This window comes from Capricornis sumatraensis, chromosome 4, assembly GCF_032405125.1.
Source record: "Capricornis sumatraensis isolate serow.1 chromosome 4, serow.2, whole genome shotgun sequence".
In the NCBI taxonomy this organism is placed as follows: Eukaryota; Metazoa; Chordata; class Mammalia; order Artiodactyla; family Bovidae; genus Capricornis; species Capricornis sumatraensis.
Genome location: NC_091072.1, coordinates 72,742,009 through 72,754,896, shown reverse-complemented (window position 1 = coordinate 72,754,896; position 12,888 = coordinate 72,742,009). Strand labels below are relative to the sequence as shown.

At 49.7% G+C, this 12,888-nt stretch overlaps 1 protein-coding gene across 1 annotated transcript; it reads left to right on the top strand.

The window, feature by feature from the left end:
• The first annotated feature begins 1,112 nt into the window (after window positions 1-1,112).
• ANKRD33 (ankyrin repeat domain 33) lies at window positions 1,113-3,358 on the top strand. Its single transcript, XM_068972054.1, has 4 exons — window positions 1,113-1,233; window positions 1,412-1,552; window positions 2,623-3,012; window positions 3,207-3,358. The coding sequence occupies exons 1-4, from the start codon at window positions 1,113-1,115 to the stop codon at window positions 3,356-3,358; spliced, it is 804 nt and encodes a 267-aa protein (XP_068828155.1).
• Window positions 3,359-12,888: the final 9,530 nt, after the last annotated feature.

The window sequence follows — 12,888 nt, the reverse complement described above, 5'->3', positions numbered from 1 at the left end:
CGCAAGGTGAGTGCGTCGCGGGAGATGGGGTGCTTACTCCCAGAACCGCCTCCGCGGGGGCGGAGCTGCCCTGACTCGGGCCCCGCCCACTCTGGGCAGGCTTTGGGGGCGGGTCTCTGTCATCTTGGACAGGAGAGCGCCGGCCCCGCCCTGCTTCCCCCGCCACCGCCTCCCCGCAACTAACCCGGCTTGATCCAGCTCAGCTCCGAGGTGTTACAGGCAGCTTTTTCCGTTAAGTCGAGCCATCTGTTACCAGCGTTGCTTCCTGGGGCGGATAGTCCACCTCGAGACACTCCAGAGACTCGGTGAGTGTGCTCCAGGAGTCTGGGGGCTGCTGTGGGCTCCAGGCTGGGCCCCAGCAGTGACTGCCTGCTAGGGACCCTGCGAACCCCAGGTAAGGTCCCATGGGAAAGAGAAGACCGCCCCTCTCCTTGAATCTTACTAGGATCCTCATTTAATAGTGAAGGACTCCTGTCCTTTTAAGACTCTTGCAACTCTCTGCCAGGCGTTTGTCCTCTCTCCAAGAATGGGACGGGAGACTCCAGCAAGAAAAAGCTCTCCCCAGGGCCAGGTGGGCAGTCACAACTTCTGGGATCCCTCCTGGGGTCCAGGGAGACACTGTTCCCCTCATCTTGTGTTATAGATGCAAACTGCGTGAGAAGGAGCCAATCACCTTCTTGGCTCTAAGATGGAAGACCAGGAGCCGACCTGGCAGAAGGGAGGGCTGGACACGTCTGAGGCCCCGTCCTGCCTGGGCAGTGAGGCCTCTACCCCAAGCTGCACACTGGGGCCCCTGTACTGGGCCTGTGTCCGCAATGACCCTGCCCAGCTGCAAGCCATGCTGGATGATGGAGTCTCCCCAGAGGAAGCCACCCAGGTGGATGGCAACGGGAGGGTGAGCCACCCCAGGGGGCTTTGCAGGGCAGCAAGGGCGCTGTGAGCTTCAGGGTCAGCACCCATCACCTGGGTCCTCAGGAGGGAGTGGGTAAGAGTGGGTCTTCCCAGGGCCTGGGACATCTCTGAGACAGTTGTGGGTTAGAGGACACAGGGCCCCCAAGGAGCTCCTGGAGGAAACCACAGGGGCTGAGCTGCCCCTCCTCCAGACAGGCCTCATGGTCGCCTGCTACCATGGTTTCCAAAGTGTGGTGGCCCTGCTCAGCCGCTGTCCTTTCCTGGATGTGAACCAGCAGGACAAAGAAGGGGACACAGCCCTCATGCTGGCTGCCCAAGCAGGTGAGAGGCTGCTAACCCCATCCTTAATCAGTACCCCTGCTCCAGACCTGACCATAGCCCCGCACTGTCTGCAATGACGTTCTCACACCCCAGATGCTGCCTTGTTGGGTGGAGGGTGGGTTTGGGGCTTTGTCATCCCTTTCTTGAGTAGCTAAGCTCAGCCCTTGGTGCCTTGTAGGCCACGTGTCTCTGGTGAGTCACCTGATCAACTACTATGCAGGCCTTGACCTGGAGCGCCGGGACCAGCGGGGACTGACCGCGCTGATGAAGGCCGCCATGCGGGATCGCTCGGAATGTGTCGCTGCCCTCCTCATGGCAGGTGCAGGATCAGTGGCCTCGAGTCCCTCCCCCATCCCTCCCCACCAGCACTGCCTGCTGTCATAGTTGCAATGAGGAAAGAGATGGAGAAGGAAGATCAATCCAGACTGACCTCCTGGAGTTGAGAGTGTGCTGGGGCTTCTGACAAAGGGTCCAGCTATTGAGAGCTCTATTTACACTGTGAATGATGGTCCCAGAAAAAAAAGCTTGGGAGGATAACTGGACCAGCTAGATAACCTAATACCAAAAAAAAGCTGGAGTCTGGAACCAGATTCTCGAGTTCTCATCCCGGCTCTGCCACCAGCTGAGTGACTGTGGGCAAACGGCTTCCCTCTGTGAACCTACCCAGTGTAACAAGAGTGATGGCCTTCTCTGGGCTGATTTCCAGCTCTGAGGAGCCAGAGTTCCAGGGATGCAGTGATGGACAGTTGAGACGTAGGGGCAGTGTAGAGTTGTCCTGGGGTGAAGTCCACATTGTCTGGGGATTCTCAGACCCTCATTACTCCATGATGTGGGTCTGCCCTCTGTTGTTCACTTTGGGGACCCCCAGCCTCCAGCTTTTCCCTTCCCCATTGCATCAGACTGGGTTTGGGGTGAGAAGGAAGGAAGGTCTGCACCCCCTCCTTTGTTTCAAAGTGACAGCCACTCCCTGCGTCCCAGGATTAGGGGGGTGTGGTGGTGAAGGGAGGAACCAGGAGTGGGAACCAGCAGGATCCCCCCCACCTGCTCCAGGGGATGCAGCTTGACCCCCCCATCCTGGGCAACCTGCACACCATCCCTCTGGTCAGTGCCTTAGCTCAGAGGGTCTCTGTTCTACGCCAGGTTTGGAGATCCCCCCAGTAGGTCTCTCTGAAGTCTTTTCCCCTCGCTGGACTCCAATTTCTTCATCAGTCCTAAACCAGAAGTTGAATCTGGGGCTGGTACTGACCCTGGGCTGTAGCCACTGAGGATCCTCAGCTTCCAGCTGCAACAGGATGAGACACTAAGTCCTACTGCTAAAGAACCTGTCCTTCTGCAAGTCAGCAATTCCCTGTCCCACCCCATGACACTCCTGTGCCCCCCACCCCCCAGGTGCTGACCTGACAGCAGCGGATCCCGTCCGGGGCAAGACCGCCCTGGAGTGGGCATTTCTGACAGACAGCTTCGACACGGTGCAGAGGATCCGGCAGCTGCTGCGGCGGCCCCAAGTGGAGCAGCTCAGCCGGCATTATCAGCCTGAGTGGCCAGCCTTGCCCGGGCTCGTGGCCCAGGCTCAGGCCGCCCCGTCTCTCCTGGAGCGACTGCAGGCCACCTTGACCCTCCCTTTTGTCCAGTCTCCTCAGGAAGGGGGTGTCCTGGACCACCTTGTGACCATCACGACCAGCCTGGCCAGTCCTTTCCTCACCACCGCCTGCCACACCCTGTGCCCTGACCAACCCCCTGCACTGGGAACCCGAAGGAAGTCTGTACCAGAGCTGCTAGGCACTGCCCCGCCCCCTCCCCCTGACCCCCAGCCCCCTCAGGAAGTCCCTGGGCCCCGGGTCTTCATCCCCTACCAGAGCCCTCAGGGTGTGTTAAGCATGTGCCCTCAGTGGCTCCAGCCCAGGGATAGTACCAGCCCCAGGCCCCGAGCCCCCAAGATCCTCCTCTCCAAGGCACCATCCACTGGCATTCAGTGGAAGCCAGAGTTCAGGTCTTCAGGGAACCGAAGGCTGTCCCTTCCTGTCTGGAGATACCAGGAGCTCAGGATGGAGAGGAGGAGACAGGAGGAGGCTGGATTGTCACAGACCCAGGGGAAGACCGGCTAGGCTGGGCTGGGAGCAGGTAACCAGGCCCCTCCCTTAGGCTCCTTTGCCCTCTAGAGGCCCTTCAGCCTTCCCATCCGCTTCTGAGTGGCTCTGTCTCTGGCTGTGCACAGGGTTATTCATACAGCATTGTTTGCAACAATAAAAGAGTAGAAGCAACTTAAATGTTCATCAGTAGGGGGCTGGCTAAATTGATTCTGAGTGTAAATACTGCATAACCATATGATGTATTCTATACAGTGGCAAAACAGGAGTAAGGAAGCTCTTTATATTCTGATGTGAAACTATCTTCAAGATGTATTAAGTGAAAAAAAACCCAAAGGGTAGGACCGTGTATATGGCATGGTACGATTTGTCAGAGCAAAATTTGCACCAAGGTAAACTTGGCTAATACAGATATGTAGTGAGAACCAAGGTTTTTTAACTGCTTAATGAGTAAACCAGCAGGATGGATCAAAGGAAGAAATGAGGACTTCCCTTGTGATCCAGTGATTAAGAGTCTACATTCCCAATGTAAGAGGTCCAGGTTTGATCCCTGGTCAGGGAACAAGATTCCATGTGCTGGGACAGCCAAACGAATAATACTAAAAAAATAAATATAGAAAAAAGGAAGAAATGAAAAATTATTATTGACAGGGGGAAAAGGAATGCTTGAATAAGATCGCAAAGTTAGATACAAAGAAATTAATTCCTACTTGGCAATAAAACCATAACATTTTTTTTTCCTACCAGGCAAAAATAATTGCTATTCATCAATCTTCTACAAGTTAACCTTTTTATAGAGTCTGCACACTAATCAATCAATAGCAAATCATATAGCAGTTACTTCCCCCGGCTGACCCATAGGTGGGGTTATTAGCCAGTGATCTAAAATAACTCTAAAAGGGCACTTAGTGATTTTTTGATGTGCCTTATTTGCAAGTTTTGGATATTTTTTATTAGCATATTTGTTGCATAAATATATTTGCTTACTTATATGCAATAATAAAAGCAAACACTTATAAGATGCTTATTAGATACATTAATACATTTAACACTCCCAATAATTTTATGAGGATTTTAGCTTTGAGGGCACAAGGCACAGAGAGGGTAAGGAACTGCCAGGGTCCCACAGCTAGAAACCAACAGAGATCAAGACTGAGGGCCAGTTATTCCAGTTGTGGGGGCCAGACTCTTAACACAAAACCATGCTGCCTCATTGGAACCCTCCTGGAAAGAGGCATGGTGGTTTGGAGGGGAAGAAAACTGAGCAGATGATCAAGGGTAGAAGGGAGACTTTTCACTGAGTATTTTTTTTTTTGAAACTTCAAGCTTCTTTAAAAAGTAAAGTTAATTTTTTTCTAGCAGTTTTAGATTTACAGAAAAATTGTGAAGGTTGTGCAGAAGGTTTCCATATACCTCACATCCAGTATCATCTTTTATTGACATAAGTATAGTATATTTGTTAATTAATGGGTGAATATTAATACATTACTATTAGTAAAGTCCATTATGCAGGTAACACCACCCTTATGGCAGAAAGTGAAGAGGAACTAAAAAGCCTCTTGATGAAAGTGAAAGAGGAGAGTGAAAAAGTTGGCTTAAAGCTCAACATTCAGAAAACGAAGATCATGGCATCTGGTCCCATCACTTCATGGGAAATAGATGGGGAAACAGTGGAAACAGTGTCAGACTTTATTTTTTGGGGGGCTCCAAAATCACTGCAGATGGTGAATGCAGCCATGAAATTAAAAGACACGTGACTCCTTGGAAGGAAAGTTATGACCAACCTAGATAGCATATTCAAAAGCAGAGACATTGCTTTGCCAACAAAGGTCCATCTAGTCAAGGCTGTGGTTTTTCCAGTGGTCATGTATGGATGGGAGAGTTGGACTGTGAAGAAAGCTGAGCGCTGAAGAATTGATGCTTTTGAACTGTGGTGTTGGAGAAGACTCTTGAGAGTCCCTTGGACTGCAAGGAGATCCAACCAGTCCATTCTGAAGGAGATCAGTCCTGGGTGTTCTTTGGAAGGACTGATGCTAAAGCTGAAACTCCAATACTCTGGCCACCATACGCGAAGAGTTGACTCATTGGAAAAGACTCTGATGCTGGGAGGGATTGGGGGCAGGAGGAGAAGGGGACGACAGAAAATGAGATGGCTGGATGGCATCACCGACTCGATGGACGTGAGTCTGAGTGAACTCCGAGAGTTGATGATGGACACGTAGGCCTGGAGTGCTGCGATTCATGGGGTCGCAAAGAGTCGGACATGACTGAGCGACTGAACTGAACTGAACTGAATTCTTAATTCAGGTTTCCTTAGTTTTTTCTGAACATCCTTTGTCTGTCTAGGATTCCTTCCATTTAGCCATCATGTTTCCAAAGATTCCTCTTGACTGTGACAGTTTCTCAGATTTTCCTTGTTTCCGATAACCTTGACAGTCTTGAGGATGCTTGGTGAGTATTTTGTAGGTGGTCCCTTACCTGGGATTTGTCTGAGGTTTTTCTGAATAGACCGGGTTGTGGGTTTTGGGGAAGAAGACCACAGAGGTTATGTGCCATTCTCTTAACATTGTGTCCAGGATACATACCCTGTTAGAAACATGACTCGATCACCTGGCTAAAGTGGTATTTGTTTCAGGTTCTCCACTGTTCTGTTACTCTGCCCTGCCTTTCTATATTGTACTGTCATTATCTGAAGCCCACACTTAAAGAGTGGGGAAGTACACTGCATTCTCTTGGGGGTGGAATATCTACAAAAATTATTTGCAATTCTTCCGCACAAAATGTTTTGACTTTTTAGTCATGTATTACCAAATTTTGAAAGACTTAAAAATGAATCTGCTCTTGTGTCCATCAAAAGATGGATGAATAAAAATATGTTATGTATATATACATATGCACACAATGGAACACCACTATGAGAAAAGAATAAAATTTTGGCATTTGCAACAACATGAATGGACTTGGAGGGTATTATGCTAAGTGAAATAAGTCAGAGGAAGACAAATGCTGTGTGAAAAATAAAAAAATAAAAAATTAGTGAGCATAACAAATAAGAAATAGACTCACAGATAAAGAGGATAAACTGGTGGTAACCCAAGGGAAGAGGGAAGTGGGAGGGGAAAGATAAGGTTAGGCAATTAAGAGGTACAAACTACCATGTATAAAATAAAATTACAAGGAAATACTGTATACCACGGGAATATAGCAAATACTTTAAAATAACTATAAATGGAATATAACCTTTAACATTGTAAATCACTATACAACTGAAATTTATATAGTATTGTAGTAAATTATACCTCAAATTATTTTTTAAAATTTATTTTAATTGGAGGCTGATTACAATATTGTAGTGGTTTTTGCCATACATTGACATAAAACAGCCATGGGTGTACATGTATATACCTCAATTTAAAATAAATAAAACACATTTGTTCTTTAAACAGAGGAAAACACACACCCATGCTGAGGTGACAGCAACTATTAGGGTTAGATTGTGATTTCTCCTAGAAACTGTGGTGGACCAGAGTGGATTCAAGGCTAACTTTGCCATTCCCTACCTGTGTGATCCTGAATAAGACACTTAAGTTTCTCTTACCTCTCTTTTTCTCGTCTGTTAATTGGGGGCAAACAGGATTATTAGAAAGGTGCATTAGCTAATAAAGGTAAAGAGGATCTATGTACTGTAAAGTGCTGCCAAGAGCTGAAGTGCTATGGAAGGGCCTTGGAGAACTGAGTTTGATTGAGTTGCTTCCAAGCCTCCAGAATGGAGCTAGAGTTCTTTCCTCCTCGACCACTGCTGCAATCAAAGCCCAAGAAGCCAGCCCTGGCACTGGGCATTGCAGCCAGGAGAGGAACCACGTGACAGGCTTGGAACAGCATGGGGGTTACATGCTTCAGCCTAGGAGCTTGCCTTTGGGCTCTGGTAAGTTATAGGAACTTTCTAAGCCTCAAGACTCTCATATGTAGAGTGGAGGTAACATTAGCACGTAGGGCTGTTGTGAGGATTAGATGAACAAATGCAGCTGTCTGCACCATGCGCCAAGTTGCTTTAGTCATGTCTGAGTCTTTGCAACCCCATGAACTGCAGCCCATCAGGTTCCTCTGTCCATGGGATTCTCGCGGCAAAAGCACTGGAATAGGTTGCAAAGTTTTCTCTCCTGGGATCTTCCTCACCCAGGAGTCTCTAATGGCACCTGCACCGGCAGGTAGGTTCTTTACCACTAGTGCAACCTGGAAAGCCTGTGCCTGGCCTAATTCTTGCAACCCTCCTCTTTTACAGTTGAGGAAATTGAGGCAAGGTGAAGGTTAAGCTACTTGCCCAAGGTCACCAGCTGGTGAGTGGCTAAGTGGTACTTGGAGTTCAAGTCTGTGGGCTCTGGATCCCATGTCCCTTCCACTGTAGCACACGCCCCCACCCACAGCCCAGGCTCCCCGGTTCTCTTGAGACTCTCTCCCCGGCTTCTAACCGGTTTGAGTTTTACGAATGTGCAGCAGTGACCGTGGCATCCTCAGGGCCAGAGAACTATCCCCTGTGGCTCTCCCTCCCAGCGGGCTGGCCTGGGGTACATCTGGGCTGGGAGGTTCCATGGGCAGGCACTCACACCTGGGCCACAGGTCATACAACATTTTCCAGCAGAGGGAGCCTTTCCACCTTGAAGAATACCCACCTCTCCATCCCTGGCCATCTCCAGGGCAGCTAGAGTCCCAGGTCAAGCCATTTCTCTTTAATCCTCTAGCAGCTCCTGACAGCCCTTCAGGTCACCAGTAAGAAAAGCAGCCTAGTGGGTCATTCTACTTGTGCCGCCGTGAGTCAACCCCTCCACTAGCATCCCAGCTTCTCCACACCCTAGCCCGGCTCATGATGCTTCCCAACTGAGTCCCGGTCAGCAGAGGCCAAGGAGCCCAGGACAAGGCCCCTGGCGATAAAGAACACAGGCCACATCAGAGCCGCCCTGCTGCAACCCGCAGAACTGGGTTTGACTCCTGGCCTGGCCTCTTATCTCTGTGACCAGGTCCTCTCCAGCCTTGGTCTCCTCCTTTGTAACATCCAATGGTGATAATACCCAATTGCTACTTCCCAGGGCTGCTGTGCAGCCTAAACAGTGGGAGGCACGCCAGGCATAGAGCATGCCCTGGCTCACAGTCAGCACCTGGTAAACAGCAGCTTTTGTTACTGCACTTGGCGGCAATGGGTAAGGAAGTGGCGAGGGGGCAGTTCCGTGGAGGGGGCCAGTGGATGTGTCCTTGGAACCCCATGGCTTCCCCTGCGAGTCTTGGATACTATTCTGGTGGCCCTTGAATGAGAACACACACTTCTCCCAGATGACCTTCTCAGATCTGCTCTCCCACACACAGTTCTGCAGCCTAAGCCCATTCCCAACACTGCAACAGGCATGGCCCACCAGCCTGGCAGACTGGCTCCTCCAGAGAGGACTGCAGGTTGACTATCCTCATTGGAATGTCAGCCAGGCTGTGGGGACTCCTGGGAAACCGCCCCCCCCCTCACTCCTGCAAAGGCAGAAACCATGTCTGTCTTCCTCACCCCTGGCTCTGTGCCTGACCCATACAGGTTCAGTGAATGTGTATAGGTTCCACCAAGGCCTGGGATGCTTGTTCTGTTGCTAAGTTGTATCTGACCATTCTCTGGGATGCTCAGAGGTGCCGTTATCATCTCCCTCTTCTTTTCAGGGGCTGCCCTGGTTCCAGGAGTGGCAGTGCCCCTGGTTATTCCAGGAAACGGCCTAGGAGACCCCTGTTAGGTCAAGAGAAGGCAAGGGAGTGCACATATGTGGGGAGGACAGAAAGACAAGTTGGGGCTCATTGGTTTCTGTCCCGCTTTTCCCCACCTGGGGCACCTGGACAGGATTCCCTCCTCTCCAGCTGTCTTATTTTCCAAATAGTTGAAAACATCTATGTATCACCCACCCCACCGGTCAACAGCCAGTCATGCTCTCTCTGCCTCAGAGGGCCCATGGCTTCCCATGTTTAAGGAAGATACCACACTGAAGGGAATGCAAGGCATGCAAGGCATGGGGTTGGACAGACTCTGCATCACTCGTAGTCGCACACGCAGCGTCACATGCGGACACACAGTCAGCCAGGGCCCACGGGGGCCTGTGGGCACACAGGCACAGAAATACACACAGGCCCATTGGTCCACAAACTCCTAGTCACACACAGAGAAGCCACCCACACAAGCACACATAAACACCCCTTCACACAGCTGCAAAACCCATCTGTTCACTGACAAAGGAAAAAATAAAGGCAGGGTCCCCCTACTCCCTGAGGTTCCTGGCCCACCCCTCCCCTTCTGATCCCCACTGCTCCCCAACACTGTGTGGTCCCCCAGCCACCTGGCTCCACACATGGCCTGTGTGACTGTGTTGGAGGCTGCAGAGTCTGTCTAACCGTGGGGAGCGGGAGTTGGGGGGTCGAGGGAGGTCCCAGCCTGACCCTCGAGTTCTCCCCACACACCTAGGTACCTTCCTCAACTGTGAAATCCACGGTCCTCTCAGGGGAAGGAGAGAGGTGGGCAGATGAAGCCTAAATCCAGCTGTATGGTTATTTCCTCCACACCAGCCTTGGCTAGCCCCCTCCCCTTCGTCCTACATCTGGGATCTGCCCTGGGGAACAAGGGGCAGAGCCTGCGGATGAGGGAGTCTTGGAGACAAGAGGTCGCTGGGAACCCTCAGTGCCAGGCCCCCTGGCGCTGGGAAGGGCAGCGTCTGGGCACGGATGCTGGAAGGGGTAGGAAAGGGGCAGGATTTGTGGCATTTCCCCTCCAGCTGGAAACAAAGGCAGATTCCTGTGTCCCGATCCAACAATCCGGTCCCACCCACCCGAGTGGCGGGAGCTGAAGGAAATCCCGCTGGCCTCTGGCCTCACCCAGCCACTCGGCGTCTCTTTCAAACAATCTCTCTCCCAGCCTTCGTGTACAACGAGGACTCCCCCTTCTCCTAGAGACCCCCCTCCTTGAACAAATACCAAGCCTTCCCCATTGGGAATGATTCCCTTAACCCCTCAGACTCTCTCTTCCAGCAGCAAGGATCTCCTTAGTACCACTCAAGAGCCTGGCAGGCCCATTTCCCCTTGCTGGGCAACTCTGCCCACCCTCACTCCAGCAAACTCAGGCCCTGCTTCTGTTTAGAGTGGGCAAAAGCCTCGATGCCCTGGGAACTCCTGTGGCATACAAAATGCTCAACTAGACCTGCAGGGCATCTTCATGTCCTGAGTTTCAAAGGAACATCCTCCCAAACCAAAATCAGTGGACTCTTCTTCCCCTTTTTAGCTTTGCCATGCCATGCAGCATGTGAGATCACCGACTAGGGATCAACCCCACTTCCTCTGCGTTGGAAGCACGGAGTCTTAGCCACTGAACCCCACATCTTCCTTTACTGTGGCAGAATCGTAGCTTCACTCTCCTGACGCACTGAAAAGTCAAGAGACACTGTGTGATACAAACAGAACAGGAACTAAAGGTATATTGGGCTTCCCCTGTGGCCCAGATGGTAAAAAATCCACCTCTAATGTGGGAGACTTAGGTTTGATCCCTGGAGGAGGGCATGGCAACCTCTCAGTATTCTTGCCTGGAGAATCTCCATGGACAGAGAAGTCTGGTGAGCTGCAGTCCATGGGGTTGCAAAGAGTCAGACACGACTGAGCGACTAAGCACAAAGGTATATTGTTAAATTTACAAAAAGAATGACATATGATCAATAATTAGAAGGAAGAGAACCTAAGTGACCTAATTCTGAAGCTTTAAAATCTAGAGATAGCAGAGAGACAAATATTGCATGGGATCCCTTACATGTGGAATCTAAAAGCAAGTCAAACTCATAACAACTGAGAGTGGAAAAGTGATTGCCAGAGGCAGAGGGGTGGAGAAATGGAGAGAGGTTGGTAAAGGATACATACTTTCAGCTCTAAGGTGAATAAGGTCTGAGGATCTAATGTATAACATGGCAACTGTGACACCGAGACCCCCTAAAACAGAGTTCCCTTACCAAGTTTATGATCAATCTCTTTATCCAAAACGTGCTCCCTTTCTTGTTCCCTCTGACCTCAATCCTGTGCTAACTGAACACCAATCCATCAGTCAGATGACTAAAACTGCTGTTGCTGATAACATCGTTCATGACTAAAATTGCTAATATAAATATCGTCATTAATGTACAAACTCAGGTTGTTTCTCCAGGGCAAGATGAACTAACAGACCCCAAAGCCACGAACCACCTGGCCAGAGAATCATAAACCAGAGATATCCCGATTCTCAATACTACGATTAAGAAAAGTCACAGAACTGTCACAAGACGATGATTAATCCCAGCCTCTTTGTTCTTCCCCTTAAAAAATCCCTAACTCCAAGACCAAGTGGGAGGCTTGTCTTCCAGTCCCTCGCTTGGTGCCCTGCAATAACTCCTTACTTTGCTGCAAACTCCCACTGTCGGAGTTGGGTTTTCTCCACAGTGGGCACAGGAACCCTTCACTCAGTGACAACTGTCGTTCATAATACCGTGTTGGATAACTGAAATTAGCTGAGAGAATAGAACTTAAATTTTACTTGCCCAAAAAACTTCTCACCAAAAAAGAATAAATAAAAGATGAATATGTGAGGTGATGGATGTGTTGATTAACTAGATGGGAAGAATCCTTTCACAATGACCATGTACATCAAATCACCATGAAGTACACTTTAAATATCTTTTTAAAAAAGCTTGCATCTTTTAAAACATTGAAGTATAGTTGATTTACAGTGTTTATATTTTAAATATCTTACAACTATATTTGCCAGTTATGCCTCAATAAACTTGAAAAAAAATCTAGAGATACCAAGTGTATGCATATTATTTAGAGTGATCGAAGTAAATGTCAGAGAAATTAATAGCTTTGGGAAGGGATTGGCCCCAGCAGGAGGGTCTGGGGATGAGAGTCGCTTGTCACGGTAAACTCTTCTGCAGAATTAAAAATATATATATATTTACTTGGTGCCTATTTGGGATTTCCTGAGTTATTTTCAGAATGGCTGCCTCATCCCTCAAAGTCCTGTGCAGCGGCTCTACACTCATCTCTACAACAACCCCTCAGAGTGCTATTCATAGACGAGGCAACATTTAGCCCTGGTATTTGAACAGGTAAGGAAATTCACCCCCCTGCCACACAGCCAAGCCTCCGCCCTCCTCATTCTCCGTTCATGCTGTTTATCTTGCCCCACAGCTCAGCCTCCCTCTCTCAAAACCAGGTGTCTGTGAGGGTTTTACATCTGGAAAAGGAAGCTTCCAGGCCTTTAAAATAATAATAATAATAATTTTCCTGCACTGGATCTTAGTTGCACCATGTGGGATCTAGTTCCCTGACCAAGGGTTGAGCCTAGGCCCCTCTCACTGGGAGAATGGAGTCTTAGCCACTGGACCACCAGGGGAGTCCTGGGTCTTTTGCTTTTATTTGGAGAATGTGGTAGAGACAGAGTTGGCATCCCCTTCATACAGATATGGAACCTGAGCCTCACACGCAGGGCCTCCAACTCTGAGGCTGGATGCTGCCCTCCAACACGGGCAGTTGGGTGGAG

What these genes read in the sequence shown, in the direction of transcription:
- ANKRD33 (XM_068972054.1), top strand. Translation starts at nt 1,113, where the DNA reads ATGGTCGCCTGCTACCATGGTTTCCAAAGTGTGGTGGCCCTGCTCAGC. An exon ending in CATGCTGGCTGCCCAAGCAG is followed by an intron (nt 1,234 to 1,411) that starts GTGAGAGGCTGC and finishes GGTGCCTTGTAG; the next exon opens with GCCACGTGTCTCTGGTGAGT. An exon ending in CGCTGCCCTCCTCATGGCAG is followed by an intron (nt 1,553 to 2,622) that starts GTGCAGGATCAG and finishes CCCACCCCCCAG; the next exon opens with GTGCTGACCTGACAGCAGCG.